Below are 25063 nucleotides of genomic sequence, written 5' to 3'. Positions count from 1 at the left end.
AGCTTTAATCAAATGAAACAGAAGAAAGCAGCAAACACAAACATTTGGGTGTTTTAGCCTCTAAAATGTGGAGCTTTAATCAAATGAAACAGAAGAAAGCAGCAAACACAAACATTTGGGTGTTTTAGCCTCTAAAATGTGGAGCTTTAATCAAATGAAACAGAAGAAAGCAGCAAACACAAACATTTGGGTGTTTTAGCTCTAAAATGTGGAGCTTTAATCAAATGAAACAGAAGAAAGCAGCAAACAGAAACATTTGGGTGTTTTAGCTCTAAAATGTGGAGCTTTAATCAAATGAAACAGAAGAAAGCAGCAAACACAAACATTTGGGTGTTTTAGCTCTAAAATGTGGAGCTTTAATCAAATGAAACAGAAGAAAGCAGCAAACAGAAACATTTGGGTGTTTTAGCCTCTAAAATGTGGAGCTTTAATCAAATGAAACAGAAGAAAGCAGCAAACAGAAACATTTGGGTGTTTTAGCCTCTAAAATGTGGAGCTTTAATCAAATGAAACAGAAGAAAGCAGCAAACAGAAACATTTGGGTGTTTTTGGCTCTAAAATGTGGAGCTTTAATCAAATGAAACAGAAGAAAGCAGCAAACACAAACTGACTCTTCACATCTTTAAATGTCGGACAGTCCGGCGTTGGTTTAATCCGGGTGGAGCTTAATCTGGGTGATCCAGCGCCGCCCGTCTGGCGCCCCGAGGAGCCTCTTCATCAGCAGTCTGCTTTGTGTTCGCAGGGTGAGCATCAAGGAGTCCTCGGTGGCCAAGCTGGGCTCCGTCTGTCGCCGCATCTATAGGATATTCTCTCACGCCTACTTCCATCATCGCCAGATATTTGACAAGTATGAGGTTGGTTTGAAGACTTTAAACCCATTTAAAATCGTTCGGAACAGTCTGACTCCGGTTCAGACCGATAATCGCTGTCTTTTACCACCTGTGTGACGTCATTATGAAGCAGGAAGCTGAGCAGACTGCATGTAAAAAGCATCCAATGACTTTCTTCTTCTGTTTTCAACAGATTCTTTATTTAATGCAGTCTTATCACGTTGTTACATGAAAATTACAGCTTATATGTCATATTAGAGATCATCTAGAGCAGGGGTCGGGAGCCTTTTTGACTAAGAGCCATGAAAGCAAAAAAATTGGAAATTTATTTCAATGAGAGCCATATAATATAGTTTAGTAGCTCTTGGCACGCTTTCTTTCTGCTGTCTCCTGCCGGGATGATGCAAAGGTAGCATGGCGCGTGTCGAAGTGCCGTTTCATCGATGTAATTTTGTCTTTGCAAATTAGACACACCGCAGAATTTGCTCTCTCCACAAAGGCGAATTCTTCAGTCCATTCGGCCTGAAATGTACGATACTCGTCATCTTTTTTTCTTTTCGCCATCTTCTTCGTCGAAGGGTTAGCTTTGAGCTAATGACCGAGCAGACTGATTCAAAAGGGGGCGTTTACCTGTTTTACGCTGCAACGTAGTCCAGTATCATCCAATTAAAATAATGCTCCTGCAGCCCTGAACAGGACATGAAAAATCGATGGATGGATTAAAACAAGTGAGAATATTTAGTTTTATCTGCGAGCCAGATGCAGTCATCAAAAGAGCCACACCTGGCTCGCGAGCCATAGGTTCCCGACCCCTGATCTAGATCATTACTTTATTGTCAAAGTTTATAAAAGCTGCAGCTGCAAAGAATTGTGGGTCAGAATGACCTCCTTCCTCTCATAAAGGACCATGTGTCCGACGCTGAAGGAGCTCATTAGGGAGCGATTGGAGCTGCTTTCCTGTTGTCTTTAGAGTTCAAAGCGCTCAGATCACGGCTGCTGTTCACATACCTTCAGGTCGTTTCACCCATTGTCTAACAGCTGAGGCTCATGGGTAATGTAGTGTGGACACACCCTCAGAAACGTCCGTGTAAAGACGACAAGCAGCAGGTTTGCCTGGAGGCAGGCTGCCGTTTCACTGCTCTGTTGTGTGTGTGCAGAACGAGACGTTCCTGTGTCACCGGTTCACGCGCTTCGTGATGAAGTACAACCTGATGTCAAAGGACAACCTGATCGTGCCGATCCTGGAGGAGGAAGTGCAGAACACCTCATCAGCTGGCGAGAGCGAGGCCTAACCAGCAGCTGCTGCCATACGGGAGACGTAAACTCACGATATCTACACAATACAGAGGAGACGCACTCATTCTGCTTATATTTAGACCCACACTACAGTGTATTCAGGCTCCTGTGTAGTGACACTGTCCACGTCCCCCCCCCCCCCACCCGTGTCTGTCCCAGAGGAAGTAAAGCTACCAGGAGTTGCAGCCTTACAACTTGATCATTGTTATGTTTCCACTCTGCAAACGGCCCCGCTGGCGCTTCTCATTCAGGAAAACCGTGTTCTGACCCGCCGTGCCCCCGCGATCCGGCCCCCGCTCGCACCGCAACCCTTCAGGCGCCGCAACCCTTCAGGCGCCGCGACCCTTCAGGCGCCGCGACCCTTCAGGCGCCGCAACCCTTCAGGCGCCGCAACCCTTCAGGCGCCGCAACCCTTCAGGCGCCGCAACCCTTCAGGCGCCATCTTTCTGTGTTTTCCGACTTATCGAAGCCCGCGTCCCCAAAAGTTTGTCTCAGATTTATACTCACGGTAAAGGTAACGAGTCGTTTTCATCTGCAGGACGCCACGCGTGTCACTCCTGCTGGTTCCTTTTATTTATCCGCTTCGTTTGGTGGAAGTCGAGGGAATTAAACTACAAATCTGAGCGTTGGAAGCAGAGAAGAAGAAGAAGAAGAAGACGCTAGGAACGCCTTTTAAACACAAAGAAGAAGCCGAGTTTGGTTTATTAAAGGAGCTGCATTAAAGGGTCATTCCACCCATTTAAGATGAGAGCAGATGTTTCTCTCTGGGGTCTCCATTACCCACAATGCAACAGCTGTTTTGCTCTGCAGTTCCTCTTTGGCACAGACCTTCAGTTCGGGATATTTTTTTAACAGTTTGTGAGTTGGAGACTGTTTCCAGGAATGTGAGGAACTGCAGCCGAGCTCGAGCGCCATCAACCTGTCGGAAAGCGGCGAAACGGGTCGCTTACACCCGGAAACGCCCCCGCCTCGCAGCTCCTGGTCGGCGGGGAACTGCCACCGTTCTCCCGTTTTCTGTTTTTTAAGTCGGCTGATTTGGCTCCTTCCCGTCTTTTAAACTGCGGTGATTTGAGAAAACGACGCGGCTGCCGACAGTAAAACGCATTAATGTGAACGCTGCTCGCCGTGGTCATTCTGGGGTTTTCTTCTCTGAGCGCCCCCCCGTCCCTCTGTAAATATAACCCCCTCCTCTGGACTTGCTGTCATGTGTCCGCTGGTGTTTCTTATCGGCTTCTCTTCGCTTCGTGTCGCTGACCCGCCCGGTTCGGAGGGGGCGGCTCTAAAGCGGCCCGCTGATGTAACAACGCTGTCGAAGCACGCCGTGGGCGTGCCGCTTCGTGGTCGTGACTGTGGCTCTGTGCGTACGTGTCCTCTCAGCTGGGCCGGAGGTGTTCGGGTCCTTCAACGCCGCGCGGCCGTCCTCCTGAACGCCCGATAAACGCCACATTAAAGGAGGAGACATGAAGAGTCAGAGCACAACCCACCTCCCTCTTTAACCCCCTCCTCGTTAAGTTATTGTGTGGGAGGAGTCTCATCTGTCCAACCCACCTTTTGTTTTTTAAATGGACTAAAAAATTTTGTTACTGTTGACATTTTCATGATGTCTGTTAATAAAAAAGACCTATTATTCACACCGGTGTGTGGGCTTTTGTTTGGTGAAGCAGACGTCTTCTTCTATTCGTTTCTGGCAGCCTGCAGCGCCACCTGCTGGCCACACAGCGCACATTTATTCCCTCTGAACCAGGGCCGCTGTCCTGCAGGTTTTAGATGCTTCAACACACCTGATTCAGATTAAATGGATCTCTTCGAAAGGTTGTTAAATTCTGCAGCAGCCTGCTAAAGATGCATTGATCTGATTCAGCTGCGTTGAAGCAGGGAAACATCTAAAACCTGCAGGACGTCTTCTTTTAGTCGTTTCTGGCAGCCTGCAGCGCCACCTGCTGGCCACACAACACACATTTATTCCCTCTAAACCAGGGATGTCAAACTCCAGTCCTGGAGGGCCGCTGTCCTGCAGGTTTTAGATGCTTCAACACACCTGATTCAGATGAAATTGAGCTCTTTAAAGGATTGTTCTGCAGCAGCCTGCTAATGAAGCATTGATCTGATTCAGCATCTAAAACCTGCAGGACTGGAGTTTGACATCCCTGCTCTAAACCGTCTGATGGATGGAAAACAAGTGGTTTTAGAACAAAAAAAGGACCTTTTTCTTCATATTTTATTCCTTAAAGGGAGCAGAAATCCAGTAAAATAGCTCAAACGAACACACAACATACAAATCACAGGAAATACTGTCTTTAACCTTAAAAAGCACCAATGATGAAGGAAACATGTACAACTCTCAGAGAGAAAGAAAAGCTGGAGCATTAACACTGAAGTTTAGTAGAAATTCCTCCAAATCAGCCTGAAACTGCACATCAGCTCCCAAAAAACATCCTGAGACCCAGAAATCGGATTCTTAAACGAGTTGGAAGGAATTTCTCAGGTTTTAAATGTTTTACAGCATCTGTGACGTGGAAATGGGACACATTTGTTTTTCCATACAGCAGCGTTCAAAGGTCCTGATCCAGCCCTCGTTTCTTTCTGACTTTTTATATCTTTAAAGTGATCTTGAGCCGCGGTTCTGTCAGAGATGCTGCATTTATCTTTCTGAGGCGTGTCTCAAGACTTTTGCACCTTGCTGTATGTGATCCTCACCTGATGAGAGGAATCAGAAACTACATTACCCACAATGCACCACGGACTGCAGTTTGTTTTCAGCGTGTCGACTGTACCGTGTGATCATCGGATGTCCGGGAGTGAGCTGCGTCTGAGCTGCTGGAGGCGGCGTGATCTTCCCGTTATGGCTTCGTTTAAAAAGTGCTGAGTTCTACGTTAAATAACAGTCGTGATGACATCATCATCATCCGCCGCCGTCCTGCTCACATGCAGGTGACCTCCGCCTTCCCCTCCTCCTGCTCGAAGCCTCCCTCCTCCAGGTGGGACAGGGAGCTGGGGTACCCCCCCCCGAACACCGGGAAGCCCCCGATGCCTCCTGCCACAGGTGAGAGGTCGTCTGAGGGGGCGGAGCCACTGATGGAGCGGCTCACGGAGCGACTCACGGAGCGACTGGACGCGTCTGCGTGCAGCGACGCTGGCTGGAGACACAAGACGAACACGGACAGGGTTTTATTTACTCCTGATGACATCTTTATGACCAGTTTTAGTTAATTTAGTCTATTTTAGTGTCTTTTCAGTCAGTTTCAGGTAAATTTCTGTTTATTTCTGATTCATTTTGAATGTTTTTGGTCACTTTTTAGTGTCTTTATGACCAGTTTTAGTTAGTTTAGTCTATTTTAGTGTCTTTTCAGTCAGTTTCAGGTACATTTCTGGTTCATTTTGAATGTTTTTGGTCACTTTTTGTGTCTTTATAACCAGTTTTAGTTTGTTTAGTCTATTTTAGTGTCTTTTCAGTCATTTTGAGGTAAATTTGTTTATTTCTGGTTAATTTTGAATGTTTTTGGTCACTTTTTAGTGTCTTTATGACCAGTTTTAGTTAGTTTAGTCTATTTTAGTGTCTTTTCAGTCAGTTTCAGGTAAATTTGTTTATTTCTGGTTAATTTTGAATGTTTTTGGTCACTTTTTTGTGTCTTTATGACCAGTTTTAGTTAATTTAGTCTATTTTAGTGTCTTTTCAGTCAGTTTCAGGTAAATTTCTGTTTATTTCTGGTTCATTTTGAATGTTTTTGGTCACTTTTTTGTGTCTTTATGACCAGTTTTGGTTAGTTTAGTCTCTTTTCAGTCATTTTGAGGTAAATATGTGTTTATTTCTGGTTAATTTTTAATGTTTTTGGTCACTTTTTTGCTTTTAATCTGTATTTGAGCCCGTTTTAGTCACCAAATGCCAGAAGTTGAGTTCTAATGTTTTGTAGTTATTTTTCTACCTTTTTTGTTCGTCTTCATCATCAAACTAAAGTAAATAAAGTTTATTTTTAGCAGCTTTGGGTCTAAGTTACAGAAGGAGACGAATGATTAACTTAAACTGAAAGACACATTTCTGGGTGTTGATGTCTTCAGTTTTTAATTAATTTATAGAAACTAAATTAAATATTTGTTTGGCATCTGTCAGAATAATTTAACTGAGCAGTTTCTATATAAGAAAATTAAATATTTGAAGTAAATCAGCTTGGAAATGAGTTCAGGTGTAGTTCCGTTTCTGTCCACCAGGGTGCAGCCAAACACTGAGAAACACTTTAAGGAGCCACTGATCCTGACGGTGAACTTATTGATCAGATGTAAGCTTCTGATTTGAATGTAAAACTGTTTCAGGGTGAAAATGATTCATCCAAACTGTGTGTTTGATGGTTTCTGCGATCGATCAGCTGACATTTTGTTCAAGGCTTCCTGTAACCATGGCTGACGGGTCTTTGGACCAATCCTGTCAGAGATGACACGCTAACGAGCCTCCCCTCGTCTCACCTGGTTCTTCAGGTGTCCGCCCGTCGGGTTTCTGATCGGCCGCTGGAGAAACACGACCTGCTTCGTGGCCAGGTTCCCGTCACTGAGCACAAACAGCGGCAAGGTCAGAAAAAGAAAAGCAGTTTAAAGAAAGAGGAGGACATGCGTTCATACCTGTCGTGTCGGATGATGGGCGTCGGCAGCACGCAGGTGAGCAGCCAGCCGAACTCAGCCAGCGTGTGAAGCAGCGGCCCGTAGTCCGTTTTCACATCGGAGCCCTGCAGGAGAGCGGCATTTACAGGTAAAACATCAGGTAAAAGGTCCCGGGAAGGGTCCAATGGTCAAAGCTGGGTCTCACCTCGATGACGGTCCACTGCTCGACCACGATGGTGTCGTTGGCGGGGGGGGAGGTGCTCCTCTCCTCGTACACAAACAGTCCCTCCAGCGATCTGGGCACCGGCTCGCCTGAAACAAAACCGGCCCATCAGACCCCTGCAGTCATGTGATTAAAGCTAGAAAATATGTTTATCCAATGAAAAGATTTCAGATTTCGCTGTTGGATCGAATCAGTGCAGAATAATTCTGCTGCTGAGGAAACTAACCGGTGACCCAGTTATTAGAAATAGGCTCAGAGTTCCCATGTGATGAGTGTGAGAGGAGAAAGGAGGGTCCCTGTCGCTGCCTGACTGAATTTACTGAACTCTGAGGGCTTAAGGCGCCGACTGACCCAAATCCATTCAGCAGCAGAACCTCCACACACCAGCCGAAGCCGGGGGAGTCTCATCCAAATGTGCTTCAGTCTTTTTCTGCCACAAAACAACCCAAACAAAAATCAGCCACTTCCTGTTTCGTCTCTTCTCTCCCACTGGATCTATATTTGGAGCGTCTTCCCGACCTCAGCGACCTCACTTCCTGTTCCTCTGCAGAACAGCTGACATTCTCATCATGACACAGATCCTGAACCCTTCTGGAGCTGGAAAGGAAGAATTCTTCCTGAGAAGAAGAAGAAACGGCAGCCATGCTGAAAGTCCACCTTAAAAACGTCTCCTCGGCCCTGAAAACAACGTGTTCGTTCACACTCCTCCTGTTCCGACGAAAATAATCCAAGAAAAGCATCAAATGGACGTTCAGACGGTTCATCTCCAAATGTTACAGCTGCAAGGAATTGTGGGACGGCGATGACTTCATCTTCATCAGCAGGCTGAAAGGAGCCTCTTTATCGTCTCTCCTCAACATTTAGAGTTGAACCGGCTCTTAAAATGGCTCCCACTCAGATAACTGTACTGCAGGTGGTTCTGATCCGGGTTTCGGGAACATCTTGGATTTCTGTGGATTCATTCGGTCTTTGTTTTTCACTTTTAGACCGATGGCACGCTTTGTTTAAAACCTGACGATTTTAGACGGGTTTAAACTCTCTATTTGGTCAGTTTCACACTGGATTTAATGCTGTTCATGAAAAGGTTTCAGTGTGTCTCCAAACTTGTATTGACCCTGCAATAACTGGGTTTAGGCTGATTTTTGTAGATTTTTATGATGGTTTTCAATCTTGTCTTTAGACAACTGACTTTAGAAACTGGTTTAAATCCTAATCTGGCACGGTTTGTACCTGATTTTGGACTGGTTTTTGAACTGGTTCAAGACCAAATCTGGCACAGTTTGTACCTGATTTTGGACTGGTTTTGAAACTGGTTTAAGACCAAATCTGGCACAGTTTGTACCTGATTTTGGACTGGTTTTGAAACTGGTTTAAGACCTAATCTGGCACAGTTTGTTCCAGATTTTGATCTGGTTTTGAAACTGGTTTAAGACCTAATCTGACACAGTTTGTACCTGATTTTGATCTGGTTTTGAAACTGGTTCAAGACCAAATCTGGCACGGTTTGTACCTGATTTTGGATTGGTTTTGAAGCTGGTTTAAGACCTAATCTGACACGGTTTGTACCTGATTTTGGATTGGTTTTGAAACTGGTTTAAAACCTAATCTGACACAGTTTGTACCTGATTTTGGACTGGTTTTGAAACTGGTTTAAGACCTAATCTGACACGGTGTGTACCTGATTTTGGACTGGTTTTTAAACTGGTCTAAGACCAAATCTGGCACGGCTTGTACCTGATTTTGGATTGGTTTTGAAGCTGGTTTAAGACCTAATCTGACACGGTTTGTACCTGATTTTGGACTGGTTTTGAAACTGGTTTAAGACCTAATCTGACACAGTTTGTACCTGATATTGGACTGGGTTTGAAACTGGTCTAAGACCAAATCTGGCACGGCTTGTACCAGATTTTGGACTGGTTTTGAAACTGGTTTAAGACCAAATCTGGCACGGTTTTGCTCTTGGTGGTTTTTACTGGTTTTAGGCTGTTATTGAACTTTGTTTAGAGCTGTTTTTGATCACTTACAGACAAGATGCACTTTATTTTGGGCGGTTTTGGCTCAAATTGATTTATCCTTGTTTTAGACCCACCAGATTTTGGACTGATTTTAGTTCAAAGCTGTAGTTTGAGTTTTTAATCTAATTTGCTCTGCGTTTTGTAGATTTTTCACCAGAGTTTGGACTGGTTTTAGGCTAGCTTTGAACCTGAGTTTGAACTGGTTTAAGCTGGATTTTACAGAGAACTTGATAATAATAGTTCCCTGTCACTGAGGACCTCATCACATCTTGATTGGGATGTTTTTTTGGGCTCGTTTCCTGACGTCTGAAACCATCAAACCAACCTTTAGGCGTGTCCCAGTACACGAAGGAGTCCACCAGCGACCAGCCTTTGCGGTAATACGCGGCCGTCAGCTCCAGCCAATCAGCTTCCAGGGCGCTGACCACATGGCCCTTCCTGGAAACGCGCATGGAGAGCGCCCCCTGGTGGTACTGACAGGCCAGCGAGTCCAGAGGAGCGCAGCCTGGAGCCCACGAGTGGAAGAAGACCAGCAACCTCAAGTCTGGAGGAGGAATCGTGAACAAATCTACGTTAACTCGTATTTAATCCCGTTAATTAAATACCTGCAGCTAAAAATCTGAGGATGGAAGTGACCTCACCTGGACTGTAGGTGTTGTCCTCCAGCTCTCTGTCTCCAGGCGGGGTTGGGGGGGGCGTACGTGCAGGTGAGCGGCAGCCCCTCTTCGGGCTGTGCGTCCGCCCGTTACTGACGCCACTCACCTGCTGGAGGACGGAGCCGACGAACCGAACGCCCCCTCGTGCGCTGCTGTTCACCTGCAGGAGACACCAACCAGAATCAGACTCAAAGTTGAGATCTTTGCTTCCTCAGAGTTTCTGCGGCGCTGCTTTGGTCTGACCCTGTCGATGAGCGCCCGCACGGTGTCGCCCGTCAGCGAGTCTCCGGGTAAAGGCCACTCCTCCACCCGCAGCACCGGGACGCTGTGACACGCCGTCTGGTTACTGCAAACAGAGCGGCACAGATCAGGTCATCGTCCGAAGTTCAGCCGCCGCAGCGCTGCAGACGCTGACAAATAAATCATTTACAGGAGCAGCAGGAGCCGCCGTGGCAGCGGTACCAAACGGGCCCCTGGGCTCTGATTCAGGACCCTGAACCCCTCAAAACATGAGCAGGACCTCTATGTTTCAGTTTCTGGTTGTTTGGGCTCAATCTGTAGTGTTCTTTAGTCTCAGTGAGGATTTTCAGTCTTTTTAGGCTCTCATTCAGTCTTGTTTTGGTGGTTTTGGATCCTTAAAAGTTTAAGTTTAGTCTCTGTGGTCTCATTCAGTCTCATTGTGGTGCTTCTGGTTCTCTTCTTAGTCTTTTTGCTGTAGTTTTAATCTTCTTTGAAGAGGTTTTTGTCTCTTTATGGTGGTCTTGCTGCTGTATTTAAGCAGTTTCTGGCTCTTCGTGGTGATTTTGTTTCTACTTGTGTTTATTCTGTGGCTGTTTTTAATCAACTTTCCATCCAAACATATGAAGGGACACTCGGAGCTGGACCCCCACGTCCTTTTGGACCCCCGGTCCTGAGTCTAGGCCTGGTTTCTGATACTTCCACGCTTTGCTGCTGCTGTCAGATACAAAGATTAATCCCAGTTACACAGATCAGACATGCTTCATCCTCATTGGCTGCTGACGGACCCCTGTTGTCGGGTAGATTTCCAGCCAATAGGATTCACAGAAAACAAGTCAAACCAAAACATTTTCTTCCCCTCCTTCATTAAATATGCAGCTGACCTCATCTATCTTTCATCTACTTACTAAACAGCATGACTGTGAGTGCGAGGGTGCATGTTAAAGCCTCAGTTCAGGGTTTGGGGGGGGATCGGGGGGGCGTACCTGGGTCTGGGGCGGGCCAGGACGGCGCGGTACAGCAGGCTGAAGGGCAGCGATCGGGTCCGGCCCACAGACAGGATGATGGGGTGCAGGGCGGCCAGGACGTAGCCTTGTGTGTAGTAGGACTGCAGAGCCTGGGGCAGCTCGGACAGCGAGGACACGAACTGGACCGTGGGGCGGCTACCTGCAGGGACGGAGAGTTTGAATTCAAAGGAGTGCAGCTTCCTTTTCTTTCCTCATGTTTTGCATTTGTTCGCCATCAGAGGTGTAAACCGAGCCGAGGAGTTTGTTTGTGTGCTGCTTTTCCTAACGGCCCTGCCTGGAAAACCGTACTTCCTGTGTCCACAAAGAGCTGTTCACAGAGAAGCTTGGCTACCATCCACACGGGGACACAAAGCCCACAAAGTCCCCAACTTTAACCAACCCAAGCCCATAAACCAGGTCTTTACCCTGAAGAACCAGCTGTAATTTGATCCTCATGGTGACATCAGGATTTGGCCCCTAAGAAGACATAAAAACATGCACACTCCAAATCTTTCTTTATTTTTAATAACAAAAGATGGTAATTAGACTCTAAAAGTGTGGAACTGTGGAGTTAAAACTAGTTTAGAGGTCAGGATAAGTTGAAACATTATGTAAAACTCACATTTTGTTTGCTTTAATGGGACAAAAAGGAAGTAGCCATAAAAGAAGAATCGGCTGACGTTTCGTCCTCTAAGGAACAGTAAACATTACTAAGTGTTTGTGTGCTTGTATTGCTAATGCTTTGGGGACATAATTTCCCTAATATAGTGAGGATGAGGGGGCCGAAGCCCTTTTAGGGACATAAAAGCCCCCCCATTAGTGTGGAAGACGGGGTAAATTCCTCACCACAACCCCCCACATTCTCACCAACAAGCTCCCCAGAGAGCTGCGAGTCCGGGGCTCGGCTGACATGAGTGGGCCGTCTTACTGGTCCAATTATGAGTGAAACCACCAGAACCTCGGTGAAACCAGTAAAGCCGGGGCTGGGCGGCCACAGTTTACTGGCATTCCTGTGGGTTTAAACGCCGCTCCGAAGGCTCGAGGTGGATTTAAATTCGACACGTGTTGCAGCTGGTGGAGAAAGTTCTGCAGCTTTTACAGAAAGTGGTGAAAAAAAGTTAAAACTGTTGGTTTTTTTCTTTAGAATCGACTCTCGTCGCTCCTTTGACTCCCAGAAGAAACTTGTTGCCACCAGTCTGGCGTTATTTACGACCACGAAGCTCTGAGGTTCAGCAGAAACCTAAAAACCTCACTTCTTCTCCACAGTCCCCCTCAGTTCGGGTCCATAAAGTCTGGGGCTTCCAGGTGTGTGTGGGTCCTCAGGTGAGTTTCACTGCTTCATCAGTGCAGGGAGAAGATACCTCGGCTTGTTTCTGTAGCTGTTCATCACGAGGAGAGAAGCTGAGCCTAAACCGGTCCAACAGATCAGAACCAGTCTTCAGGAGGCAGGTGTGTCTCTGTCAGAGGCGACTGTCCACAGAGGCTACGCTGCTACATGCTAACTGTTAGTTAGCCGCTGCTACATGCTAACCGCTAGTTAGCCACAGAAACAGGATGGACACCAAAAAGTCCTTAAAGGAGCTGCAGAGTTCTGGAAAAAGGTGTTCTGGACAGACCGGACCCAGAAGAACCTGCATCAGAGTGATGGCAGGAAGTGTGGCGACCAACAGGAACCAAGATCCACAGCATAGCAGCTGCTCTGCTGAACACAGGGGTGGGGGGGGGTGATGGTGTGGGCATGTCTGGCTGCCACAGGTTCTGGCTGCCGCAGGTTCTGGCTGCCACAGGTTCTGCTGCCGCAGGTTCTGGCTGCCGCAGGTTCTGCTGCCACAGGTCCTGGCTGCCGCAGGTTCTGCTGCCACAGGTTCTGCTGCCGCAGGTTCTGGCTGCCGCAGGTTCTGGTGCCGCAGGTTCTGGCTGCCGCAGGTTCTGGTGCCGCAGGTTCTGGCTGCCGCAGGTTCTGGCTGCCGCAGGTTCTGCTGCCACAGGTTCTGCTGCCACGGGTTCTGCTCACTTATCTTCACTGATGATGGAGCTGCTGAATGAACTCTGAGCTGAAACATCTGATCTGCTCCAGGTCCAGTAAATGCCTCCAAAGCTTCATCCTGATCCAAACATCCTGCTGAGCAGCACCAGAGTTTCTCAGAGCTGAAACATGGCCGAGGAGCCGTCAGCTGGTTTAAAGCTGAGCTTCTATCTGCTGAAGGAGAGACTTAAAGGGACAAACTAAAATGGCTGCTTTAACGTAGCCACCACCACTGAGTCCCAAACATCATGGGGGGGGGGCTCAGAGAAACATTATGAGGGGGGGGGCTCTGTGAGTCTGGCTGTAAATGCCGGCTGACCTTCCTGCTCCAGGTGCTGAAATATTCTCAGGATTTTGGGCTCTTTAATCTCAAGAGTTTTTATTCCTGGTTTGTTTTTCATGTTTTTTCGAAACTGGGTCGTAGCAGACAGGATGTGGAAGTTAAGCAGAACCAGAACCAGAACCAGTACTGAGTGGATCCATAATCCGTGCGTGGATCATTAGTTGGAGGGTCACAGCAGTAAAACAGGCGCCCACGCTGCGGCTGAACGCTCCCAGGAGGACCACGATGGCACACAAACACACCTCCAAACAAGGCTTTTGTTGCAGCCCTTTGCTCTCCTCCTCCCCCTGCTTTCAGTCCTCACACCCCCCCCCCCATCCTGCCGCCACTCAGCCGGTCGACCCGCACACTGAGGCCTCTGTTCAGAGCTGCGTGGGAGAAAAACGATGAGGAGGAGGAGGGGGGGGGGGCTAGCAAAGAGACGGCTGCAGTTTAAGAGGAGTTGAGGAACAGGAGGGCACAGAGAGGGGTGAGAATGGGAGGTGAAGGGGGGAGAAGGAGGAGTTTCACAGCCGAACCGGGCTGCAGGATGGAGTTTATCACAGAGAAAACTGTCCAACAACAACCAGCAGAAACAAGCTCCTGCCTGAGGCTCGCTGCCAGCTGACGTGTTCACGTAAAGTTAATCATTTCAACTCTTTTAATCTCTGAGCTGCTTAAGACGCTCTTTCTAAAAATGCAAGCTGCGTAAAATCCAAAGAAAAACAGGAAGCGACGCGCCGAAAAGCCTTTAAAACAAAGACGGCAAATAACATAAAAACTGAGCAAGTTTCGTGCCAAAAAGATGGGCAACAAAAGGCCGGAGAGGTTATGTAACGCCTGAAAAGCAACAACATGTTGAGCCAATAAGCAGGTCAACTGAAAACGGGACGCGTGGAGCATCCGAGTCCGTTCAGATTGGTTCTGAACGCAGGAAACAGAGAAAGCTGAGCCACAGATGAACGAGTTAAAGATAAAGAAGATCCTGGCATCAAATCTCACTTCTTTTTAAACATATGACCCAAATACTTTGTGATCATTCCCTCAAACACCACATTTATGCTTCCTGAGCCACTCTCAGCTGTCGCTATCCGGCATCTCTGTGCCCCGTGATGCAGCTGCTGCAGCTGTGGACGCATTAAAACAAGCTGATCCCACTTTACAGAAGGACCATTTCCAACGAGCATTATCCCCTCAAGTCACACAAAGGAAACTGATGGCTTTGTGTTGCCTTTCAGCGTCCTTCAAACCTCCACATTTAAGAAGAAAAATACCAAAGATAATCCTGATTATTTTAGATAATTCAGCTCCTCATTCATCCCAACCTGCCTCCATCTAACCCTCGATTCCCGTTAAAGAGAAATAAAGGCTTCGAGCCTCGGGTCACGCACCAAGAGGCACGAGACGAGTCGTTTTGTGTGTTCAGGGAACTGAATTCATGTCCAAACTGAGAGCTAAAAAGCAGCTCGCAGAAGAACGACTCAGTGATCCCAGACTGGAAGCGTTTTCAGGCCGGCTGAAAGGAAGCAGCAGGTCATAGGTCGTACAAAAACCAGCCCATAATCCAGCGTTTTATTCACCCCAGCTCATTTTGAATCTGGTGGCAGCAACACGTCTCATAAAAGTTGTAAAAGTAGGTGGAAGTGAGAGGAAACAGCTGGAGGAACATGTTGCAGCTAATCAGGTCCATTAGCAACAGGTCAGTGACATGATTGGAGCTGAGTAATGATTATAATCCAATAACAAACTATTCAAGGATCATCATTAGATGGACTGGATGCCTGGAGGACAGATATGACTGAAAAAGGGTTAATTAACAGAAGATCTAAGTGTTTATGGTTAATATAAGTCCTGGAAGACGTCTGTCTGTGAAGAAAGAGCCACTTGATCCACGGCCTTAAAAAAGATTAAAAAACAGGAAACGGCACAAGAATGGTTGTTAAAAACCAGATGATGAGCTGGTTCTGGTTAAACCAGACGAATGTTAAAGAGACCAGTAACTGTGAGCTGAAACAGGCCCAAGAATGGTAAAGAGGCCCGGCTGAAATCCTCTGAAATCCTCGCTCACAAAGCTCATTTTTCAGGTGGGAAAAGGTGTGTTAGTGATAAAATCCTCTGCCTGTCTGAGGAGGAGAGGACAGCGGGCTGTTGGCAGCGATCAGATCAACAACCATCTCCCTCCATCGTTCCATCCCTCAGCTCAGCCATCAGGAGCTCTGATGTGCCGCCTCGGGCCTCGGGCCCCGGGCCCCGGCTCCGGCTCCTCTCAGCCGGACCGAAACGAGGCCAAGCCGGCTGGAGCACTGGGAGGCGATGCTGGGAGGACCGGTGAGTGTCCCAGAAACGCTCCATCGTTTCAAGGAGACTCGATGATGCCCTTCAACCAAAAGCGGGAGTGAACTCATCAAATGTGAGTCCAGCTGTGAACGCTGCAGAGGATTCAGGGCAGTTCTTATTTCACTCTGAGCTGCTGCTTATCTGTTGAAACCGATTTAAAACGACCTGAATGAAACTCGCATGGCAACTACAGCAGGAAAACCCAGAGAGGTCCAGTCTGCTGCTGTTTGGACCTGGTCTGGTTCTCCTGGAGAACAAACCAGGTCCATTTCAGTTTGTTCAGAGCTTATTTTACAGCTGACAGCAGCTCATTTACTCCATCATTCTCCCAGGGGGAGAAACGTGGCTCACAGCCAGCGCTCATGCTTCTCCTGAACTAGTTCATAGATGTCAAACTCCAGTTGCCCCGCAGCGTAATTATATTCAGCCAAATGTGTACCGGAGCCGACCCGCCGGTGCCGGCGCCTGCGGCCGGCTTTATGGACCCGCTGAAGCTCTTTCCTCATGACTTTTCTCACTCTGGACGGTTCAATTGGGCCTCTCTCCTTTCACCTTCAGTCGCCATTTTAGAGCAGGACTGCACCGGCGGTGCATGTTCGTTATGCTGGAGTGCGCAGTGCATTCTGGGTAACGTAGCGTGAAGAAAATGTCGGCAGTGGCCACGGCGTGCTGTTGTAGTTCCTCACAGAAACTGAACGCTGGGTTCAGTTCAGCGTGTTCAACGAACGCGTTCATTTGAATTTGCTCGTGCAAAACGCCGCTCCCCACCAGGCGCTGAAGACCGCCACCGCACTCCAAGCGGGTCACGCTAGATCATTTGTTTAGATCAATGTGTGAGCGGTGACTGAGCTCTGAGAGTCTGAGAGTCTGTCAGAAGCGGAGACTTTCTCTGCAGGCCTGATTCATTCATTCATTAAGTTTCAGGACGCTGTATCTCCTGATTTAAGATCAATAACACTGAGGATTTACTGCCAAACTTTCTGTTTTAATCCCACTAAATAAAGCCTCTTTTTTCCTTTATTTTCTTAGATTCTTGATCCTTTGAGTTACTGATTTCTTCTGATCGTATTGATCCTCGCCGTCACTTCCCCACAGTTAGTTCTTTCTGCTCTTCAGGTTTGTTTGAGCTTCACTTCATAGTTTTCCAGCTCAGCCGTGTGTCTGGTTCCAGTTTTAACCTCCGGTCTGCAGCTGGATCCTCCTCACGACGCTTTATCGTAACAAAAGGCTGCGAATACCGAACTTTACCAGCTTTAACTGATTTAAAAAATCTGATAAAATCCCCTCTGACTGTCCTAACTTCAGTCCTGACAGTAGAAAGAAATAATTACTGTGTTTGACTGAATTTAGCTTCTTAAAACCCAGATAATGCTGCTGCAGCTCATGAAATAATCTCCCCGCAGGGAATAATAAAGTATTATTGAATTAAATCTCAGTCCTTTTCTAATCCTCTTAATCTAATCCTGAGCATATCTAACCGCTGCGGTTTAATAACGACATTTATCTGGAGCTTTAGGAATCAATATGTTGACGTTTAAAACCCCAAAAATGTGAATGTATGAAATAAACACGCAGCTGAACGTATTTACTGTTAAAGCAGCAGGGAACTGCTGTTCTTTCCCAGCTTTAATGATTATTTACACACAAATCATTTGCTTTGAGGGTTTTTTCTGTAATCGAGTCATTCGATGAACCGTTTCAGCCCCAAATGATTAACCAACATTAACCAACCTTCAAAAGAAGAAGAGGGAGTTGGGTGTAAACCGGCTAAAAAGCTGAATATTATGAGAATTAAGCATGAAAACCAGTCCAAAGTAGAACCAGCATCAGAAACAGCAGGTGGAGCAGACATCTGCAGACCAGGAGCACATCTGGAATGTGCTGACAGATGTTATTAATGCACAGAAACCCCAAAGCCAACAGACTCTTCTTCACAACTGATCAGTTCACTTTGGTTAAACTCAGGCTGTAAAGTAAAGATTTTTAATGTAAAAACAAATAAATCTGTAGTTTGTTCATTAGTTTGAACCTTAATTTAAACACGAGTCCAAAGAACTGATTTCCAGCAGCTTCACTGTATTTAGAACCAAACGTAGAATCTGAGGCATCAACACTCAGTGAAAGCTGCTCCAGACTCATGTTTCCATCCTTCAGCTTCCTTTAATGACTCTTTTTAATGCTTTGAACTGAGTTTTTCACAGGAACCTGAGTCCATTCCTGCTGAATCCCAGATTCCAGCTGCTCAGCAGTCCCTGGTTGCTGTTGTCTGGTTCTCCTCTTCATGATGCTCCAACATCTGCAGCAGGAGACAGATGTGGACTGCAGGCAGGCAGCCGAGCTCACACACTCTGTGTGTCTGAAGCTGCTGGAAGTCCTGCAGAATGAGGTCTGGCATCGTCCTGCTGAAATAACCACAGAAGTCACCTTGATGGCAGCATCTGTCTCTCCAGAACTCCAACATCCAGCTGTGCATCAGTGGTACCTTCACCCAGATGAAGCCCTCCATGCCCTGGACTCTGCTGCAGCCCCAGACCATCACAGACGCTGGCTTTAAACCTTCCTCTGAGAACAGCTGGATGCTCTTTCTCAGCAGTTTTTCCCAGAAGCAGCTGAAACGTGGACTCATCTGCCCACAGAACACGTGTCCACTGTCTTTCTGTCCCTCTGAGATGAGCTGGAGTCCAGAGAACTGGGCCGTGGTTCTGCTCAGAGCTGATATATGGCACACACAGGGAAGGTTCTAGGAACTGCAAAAGGTTCCCACAGTGGGAATGCACCTATGGTTCTGTTCATGTCACAAAGTGGATGGAACGTTCTGGCACAAAAAGGACGACCTTGTTCATTCATATGGACTAAATAGAGGTGCCTCAGCGCCTCATTGGTGTGTGCTTACAAACAGAAGTAACCCCTGGCAACACTTACACGCCACTTTAGGCGCCACATCGGTTCACACCAGCACTTTCAGTGTGTTGGACTCACTGCAACCTGCTCTCTATCTTCACTAACATTGGTTGTCAAATGGAAAACAAAAGATATGAATTTGGAAATAATCATTGATTCTTTATACATAAAGTGTAATGTGAGACGTGAATAACCTCCTGCTCGTTTAATTTCCTTCTTCTTCTTCCATCTGTCACTGTTTTACAGCCGCTCGTTATATTTAATAATGTTGATACTCGCCTTATTCAGACTTGCAACATAACTTTTCAATTAAGAGATGCAACAGTGAGAATAAACAAAATATTACAACCAAGACGGCGACGCAGAACAAAGGTTCAAAGAGCCACTTTTACTCACATTTATCTTTTAATATCAACCAAACTGCCACTGATGTGATGTTAATTTCACTGTGTTCTGGATCGTAATTAAGTTAGAATCTCCCACTTTGTGACAATAAAACGAATGAAAACAGACACCAAAGTGGCAGAAATGTGACTCTGACATGAATCTGGAGGTCAATCTGAACCGTTTCTGATGGAGTTAATCCTGTGAAGCTGAATCTGGGAGCACAACAGTGATCTTCAGACAGGGCGTAGTTTAATGTGATGCAACAGTCCCTCTGTGGGTGCTTTTCATTATTCATTTGGCTGGAGAAAACGTGACAGACTGGAAAAAAGGACACGGCCGTTGCCAGACTACTACAAACTGGAAGAAGTCCATTTCTTCTTAAGCTCTGCCAGTTCCGGAGCTTCACACTCAACGAGAGACATTTGCATGTTTCAAGTAAGTGACGACGACAGGAAGTCTGAACACTTCAGTGCTGCTTTCACACTTTCCTCACATTGTAAAACCGTCTGTGATGGAGTGATTTTCCTCTTCTTCCCTTCACTGAACCCTTCCTGATGGGAAGGAGTCCCAAACACAAAGCTTCAGTCTCCGTTGTTACACTGAAGCTCGGTTTCTGTTCTCCACCTTCACTCCAGGATCAGGGTGGAGTTTTCCTTTAAAAGTGAATAAACTTTGAGCTGGAAGATTCCTCTCAGATTCGTTGTTGCTGCTGGTGTGAATCACACTTTGTCTCACTTTGAACTCGCTCAGAGAGCCGCCGCCGCCGCCGCCGCCGCCACACGCCCTCAGCCAGCTGCTGTCAGAAAACATTTACATGCTTTACATGACAGCCTTCTTTTAAAAATGTTTCCACTGAATATCCTCCGATCAGGGCTCAGAAAGTACGATCAAACATGACTGAATTCAGGTGTTTTTTGTCTATTTTTAAAGCTTCAAACCTTCTATTCTAAAAATAATTGAACTACCAATAAAAGGGGAAAAAAGCTAAAACCTTTTTTCTATTTAGTGATAATATTGTTATTGTGCCGTTACACATACATGGTTACAAACAGTGTTCATTTAACTGTTCATTTTAAGTAGTTGTAGTAGCTTTTATCTGGTTTTATAATCTGATCATAACAGAAGCTGCTAACATTAAGCTAGCAGGTTTGATGCTTCAGACGCCACTTATATAACGTCAGTTTCTACGATCATTGAAGTTAATCTGTCAAATATTAACACGCACACTTCTCTCCAGAAAACATCCTTTTTCTATTCAGGCTGAAATTATTCCTCCAATAACAAGATTACAACAAAACCTTGATGCAAATTATCTGCCTCGATGTTTCGTTTAACTATTGTACTGTGTGTCCATTGTAAAAGCCAGTTAGCTTAGCACGATAGCAATGCTACAGCATCTCAGCAGAAAGCAGCCAGTTCACATATCGAGTCAACTGAGCGGAACAAACACAAGGGAACATTTTACGTTAGCATTTTAATGGAAATCAGTTGGTTTGTTAGCTGAGAAGGAAGCTAGCAGAGAACAGAAGGAAGCTAGCGGAGAACAGAAGGAAGCTAGCAGAGAACACAAGGAAGCTAGCAGAGAACAGAAGGATGCTTGGAGAGAACAGAAGGAAGCTAGCGGAGAACAGAAGGAAGCTAGCGGAGAACAGAGGGAAGCTAGCAGAGAACAGAAGGAAGCTAGCGGAGAACAGAAGGAAGCTTGGAGAGAACAGAAGGAAGCTAGCGGAGAACAGAAGGAAGCTAGCGGAGAACAGAGGGAAGCTAGCGGAGAACAGAGGGAAGCTAGCAGAGAACAGAAGGAAGCTAGCAGAGAACAGAAGGACACTAGCGGAGAACAAAAGGACGCTAGCGGAGAACAAAAGGACGCAAGCGGAGAACAAAAGGACGCTAGCGGAGGACAGAAGGACGCTAGCGGAGGACAGAAGTAAGCTAGCAGAGGACAGAAGGACGCTGACGCAACTTGTGTTTATCGTGTTGGACAAATAGTGGCTAATTTCTGTGGAAACGTCACCAGAACAACCCGCTAGCACAAGCACACCATCATATTGTCCTTAATGTGCCCATCAGAGCAGCTTCAGCCTGTCAGCTGTTAATGTGAACTAATATTCTGAGTCACATCAAAGTCCAACCAGAATAAAAACAGCTCATTTTATCAGACCGTGTTGTATCAGAGACTCTTGGTTAAGCTGTCGTGTTAACTGCTGTTATTCTGAGTCACTGTGTTGTCTGACAACAGACAATAAAACAGGAAATAAGAGGCTTTATTAGGTTTTCAGCTGCATTAAAACACAGTTTATTAAAGCAGACAGTAGGAGAGAAGCTAACAGATGTTAACACAGCTGGATGTTAGCTAGAAAGCTAATACCTGCTGTTCTATAGTCCTGTTATCTGCATCAGGAGGAGGAATGTTTGGAGATAAATACATTTTTTGGTCCTGATTGTGGCTAAAAGCTGGTTCATGATGGAATTTCTCTCTTTTAAATAGTTATAATTGCAAAAGTATTTCTAATCCGATGAATTGACTTCCTAAATAATGGTTTTCTGCTCCACATTGCAAACATAATCTAATTTAAGGTAACATCTGTGATGTTTAGGCTCATAATGTGAGCTGATTGCATTTATACAACATCAGAACCAACAATTATCCCTGTTTAATTAGTCAGAAATCAATCTCCACCAGAAAAGGGGGGGGGCAGCCTATCCCAGCTGCCATCAGGTGAGAGGCGGGGTACACCTGGACATCTTCTTATCTTTTCCAGGTGTTTCATCACCACAGGAATAAACAGCAGATCAATAACGGGCATCTCTGAGAACATAATCACCATTTCCTTCCAAACAGGTCACGGTGGAAGCAGCCAGATGAAGGATTACCCTTAAAAACGGTCAAATTAGACCTCATATCACAGCGGGGGGGGGGGTTTACATTTGACTGCATGATGAGAAGGTGTGTGAATGAGTGCGTGTCCTTGAGCGAGCTGCTAGAGGAGGAATAAAAACATCCTGGATGACCTATTTCCAGATAAACCGAAGGAACAGTCCTGCTGCTGTTAGACGCTGAAACGTTTCCTTTATTCAAAGCCCTGATTTGGACCCTGAACGCACCACGTCTGCTGATACTGTTGCTTTCATTGCTCTTTTATAAGCATAACGTGAAAATAGAGCCCCTGTGGGAATAATAAAGCAACACTACCATAAACGCTATTTCTGGTCATTTTCAGAACAAACAGGAAGGTTTGAGTCAGAAAAAGGAACAAGTTGGTCCTTTTTTAAATGGGAAACCAGGAAAAAAAGATGGAATATTTGGTGTCTGAGGGGTGTTTTTAGAGTAGTGACAACAGCTTCCTTCCAGACAAATGAAAGAGGTAGTTGGAGATAAAGAAACCACAAATAAATTCAGAAAAACACCTTCATCATTCCTAAGAGTCAAAATGATATCAAAATACCTCCTGTTCATAGAAGAAGCCCCTATTTAAAGCTTTTAGCTTAAAAACTAACAGAAAACATGAGCCAAACATTGTTTAATGTCTTGTTTTATCCAACAAAGAGTCTAAAAACCCAAAATTGTCCAGTTTGTTACCATGTGTGGCAAAAATAATGATCAAATACGCACAAAGCAACAAAATATTTGACATTTTCGTTTAAAAACTGACTCAAAATATTATTAATTTTTAGTTATTTTTGTTAAAATAACCTAGTCTTTTTAAAGTTTGAAACTTTTGAAACTTTTTTCCAACAAGTCATCCAATACTCTGAGATTAAAGTTAATTATGAAAAATAACATTTTATACCTGATAAAAGTCGAAAAAGTTTTGTTTTAAAAGCAACTTGAACAATAAATCAGTCATAAAACTGTTTAAGTGTTTATCGGCTCAAATAAAGTCCAAATATACTAAATTTATAATGTTTAAACTGTTTAAACCTCCTTTTCTTTATGATTTTCTTGTAATCTTTAAAGTGGTTTTGATCAATAGTTCTCAAGCATTTTCTGCTTTTTCCCTCATCTTCAGTCCTTGTTCCTGAGCATTTTCAGTGTTTTTTCTTTGTTCAGCCGCTTAACTCTGACCTTTGAACCATTCAGACAGGAAAAAGGCTCCTAACTCAAGGGATGAACCAGTGTTGTGTCGACACAGAACAGACAACTTAGCAAAGAAGCCATTTTAAACTGGATCTTTAGGCACTTTGCTACCAGCAGCCTGTCACAAAGACACATCATTTGTTCCCATTTCTTTAGCTGCATCTATGAAAAACAGCAAAGAAAACACAGTTTGACAGACAGAAAATAGGATTTCTGCAGCAACAAGGTGATTCCCAAAGAGCTATTAGCTGAAAACTTGGCATATCTCAGCATGGTGTGCAGTGTGTCCTTAAAACATTTGAGGAAACTGGACAAGTGGAGGACAAAAGAAGAAGTGTCAGGCCTAAAAAACTATCTCCAGCAGATGAACAGGATCTGAAAGTGATGTCCTTAAGAAAGAGGAAAAAATCCAGCTGTGACCTGACAGGACCTGAGAGATGCATCTGGACCTTCAGCTGATCCATCTACTGTTGGCCCAAGCCTCATCAGAAATGGTCTCCATGGAAGGGTGGCTGTCAAGAAGCCGTTCTTAAGGAAGGGAAACAGGGAGAAAAGGCTGAGCTGTGCCAAATGACACAAGAAGTGGACTGAAAATCAGTGGCAACAGGTCTTATGGAGGGATGAATCCTCCCCAGAGCCCGGACCTCAACATTATTGAAGCAGTGTGGGATCATCTGACAGAGAACGGAACAAAAGGCAGCCCACATCCAAAGAAGAGCTTTGGGATGTCCTTCAAGAAGCCTGGAGAACTATTTCTGAAGACTCCTTAAAGAAATGACAGAAAGCTTGTCTCAGAGGGTTCAGGCTGTGTTGGAGAATAAAGGAGCTCAGACCAGAGATTCACTTTAAAGCTGCTGAGAACTGATAAAAAACTGCCTCAGATTCTGGGTTTAGATCCATGTTTAACATGTTTCAGTAAATCACTGCAAATATTTCCTGTTTTCCTGGAATTATGTACAGAAATGGGACTGTTTTACGTCTTTTTGACAGGACTGTAAATACAGAGCAGCTACATATCATCAGTCATTACAATCAACTGAAAACACTTAATTTGGACTCCAAGTTCACCTTAAAACATATTCAGAAATTAGTTTAACCAACCAGAAGAGTTCCTGCTCCAAGGTTTGGTTAAAAATAAAGATAAAAGTAAAAAAAACAACTCACCACAACTCTGATATCTGATATCTGCATTAATATCTTATCAAAGCATGTTCCAAAAAAGGTGATCAGATTAAGGTTCATGATCAATTCAACTCATTGTAAATTGTAACAATTAGTTTGCTATTTTGATAAATTAAGTCAATATTTTTCCCCCATTGATTAATATTGATCATCTTTGATTTAAAAAATAATCAATAGATTACCCGATAATCGAACTATTATCATATTATATAATTAACGAAGCATCATTAATGGAAACATGGCTAAAGTAAAAAAAATAATTAATTTAATTATCTGCTTTGTTTTTTCTTTTATTCCGTTTTTGGGAGAAAAAAAAAAGATTACTCGATCGATGATTTTAACCGATTATTAATCCATGAAAGTTGATTAAAACACGCGCCCACCTTCCAAACTGAAGTCCAGCAGGACGTACTCGTACACGGTGTCCGTCTTGGTCTCCACCTGCGGTCTCTTTAGGGTGGAGTAGATTTTCCCGGGACTGCTGTCTTCCGGGTCTTCCAGTTTCCTCAAGCCGCAGCCCATGGCCTCTGAGGCGGGGTGAGAGCACCAGAGGAGCCGCTGATAGACTGCTGCTGTGGATGGAGGTTCGGGCTTCTAACGGGACCGCTCCATCCCGCCTCCGTCCGAGCCGTGAAGCCGCTTGAGCTCCGTGAAAAACGCAAAAAAGTAAAAAATCAGCGGCTGATGGGGAGAAGAGAAGCGGCGCGGAGGGCTTCTGAGGGCGGCCGTTGGATGGAAAGTATCCCGCTGAGGAGGCAGCACGTTCGGAGTGTGAAGAGGAGGAGTGCGCGCTCCTCTCCGGGACAAAAGTTTCCTCCTAAAGCAAGCGCGCGAGTGCAGGATCAGTACTTCCGTTCAAAACTTCATAACAAACTACACATTTTAACAATTAATCGATTAATCAACAGTAATACATAAAGACAGCAGAAATTTAGCTCATTTATAACTTAGCAAAGTCTTTATTTATTATAAAAAC

At 45.3% G+C, this 25063-nt stretch overlaps 2 protein-coding genes across 5 annotated transcripts in view; one reads left to right on the top strand and one right to left on the bottom strand.

The window, feature by feature from the left end:
- Positions 1-25063, top strand: part of LOC140319785 (MOB-like protein phocein) — a 220084-nt gene that overhangs the window by 17332 nt on the left and 177689 nt on the right. For 2 of the 4 annotated variants that reach the window (XM_072397571.1, XM_072397569.1), the window contains 2 exons: positions 743-854; positions 1988-3757. In XM_072397571.1, coding sequence (XP_072253672.1) covers positions 743-854; positions 1988-2122 — 247 coding nt within the window. In that variant the 3' untranslated portion in view covers positions 2123-3757. Of the gene's footprint in view, positions 1-742; positions 855-1987; positions 3758-25063 lie in introns of those variants that run through there. The other 2 variants (XR_011917980.1, XR_011917981.1) reach the window with 2 other exon arrangements.
- rftn2 (raftlin family member 2) lies at positions 3542-24864 on the bottom strand. The gene is made up of 9 exons (XM_072397567.1): positions 24471-24864; positions 10834-11014; positions 9854-9956; positions 9596-9770; positions 9280-9498; positions 6922-7028; positions 6738-6841; positions 6585-6666; positions 3542-5263 (listed from the first exon to the last, which is right to left on the bottom strand). Exons 1-9 carry the CDS (start codon positions 24607-24609, stop codon positions 5048-5050), a joined length of 1326 nt encoding a protein of 441 aa, XP_072253668.1. The 5' UTR covers positions 24610-24864; the 3' UTR covers positions 3542-5047.

The sequence above is a fragment of the Leuresthes tenuis genome, unplaced genomic scaffold (genome assembly GCF_036924035.1).
Source record: "Leuresthes tenuis unplaced genomic scaffold, fLeuTen1.0.hap1 SCAF_12, whole genome shotgun sequence".
Taxonomy (NCBI): Eukaryota; Metazoa; Chordata; class Actinopteri; order Atheriniformes; family Atherinopsidae; genus Leuresthes; species Leuresthes tenuis.
The sequence above is the reverse complement of the archived record's forward strand: the minus strand, read 5'-3'. Positions and strand labels throughout refer to the sequence as shown.

Bases quoted from the DNA above. Each gene is read 5' to 3' on its own strand.
- rftn2 (XM_072397567.1), bottom strand. From the start codon at position 24,609: ATGGGCTGCGGCTTGAGGAAACTGGAAGACCCGGAAGACAGCAGTCCC. The intron at 9,499-9,595 runs GTGAGGTCACTT...TTCCTCCTCCAG, and splicing joins GGACAACACCTACAGTCCAG to ACTTGAGGTTGCTGGTCTTC. The intron at 6,667-6,737 runs GTATGAACGCAT...GTTTGTGCTCAG, and splicing joins CCCATCATCCGACACGACAG to TGACGGGAACCTGGCCACGA.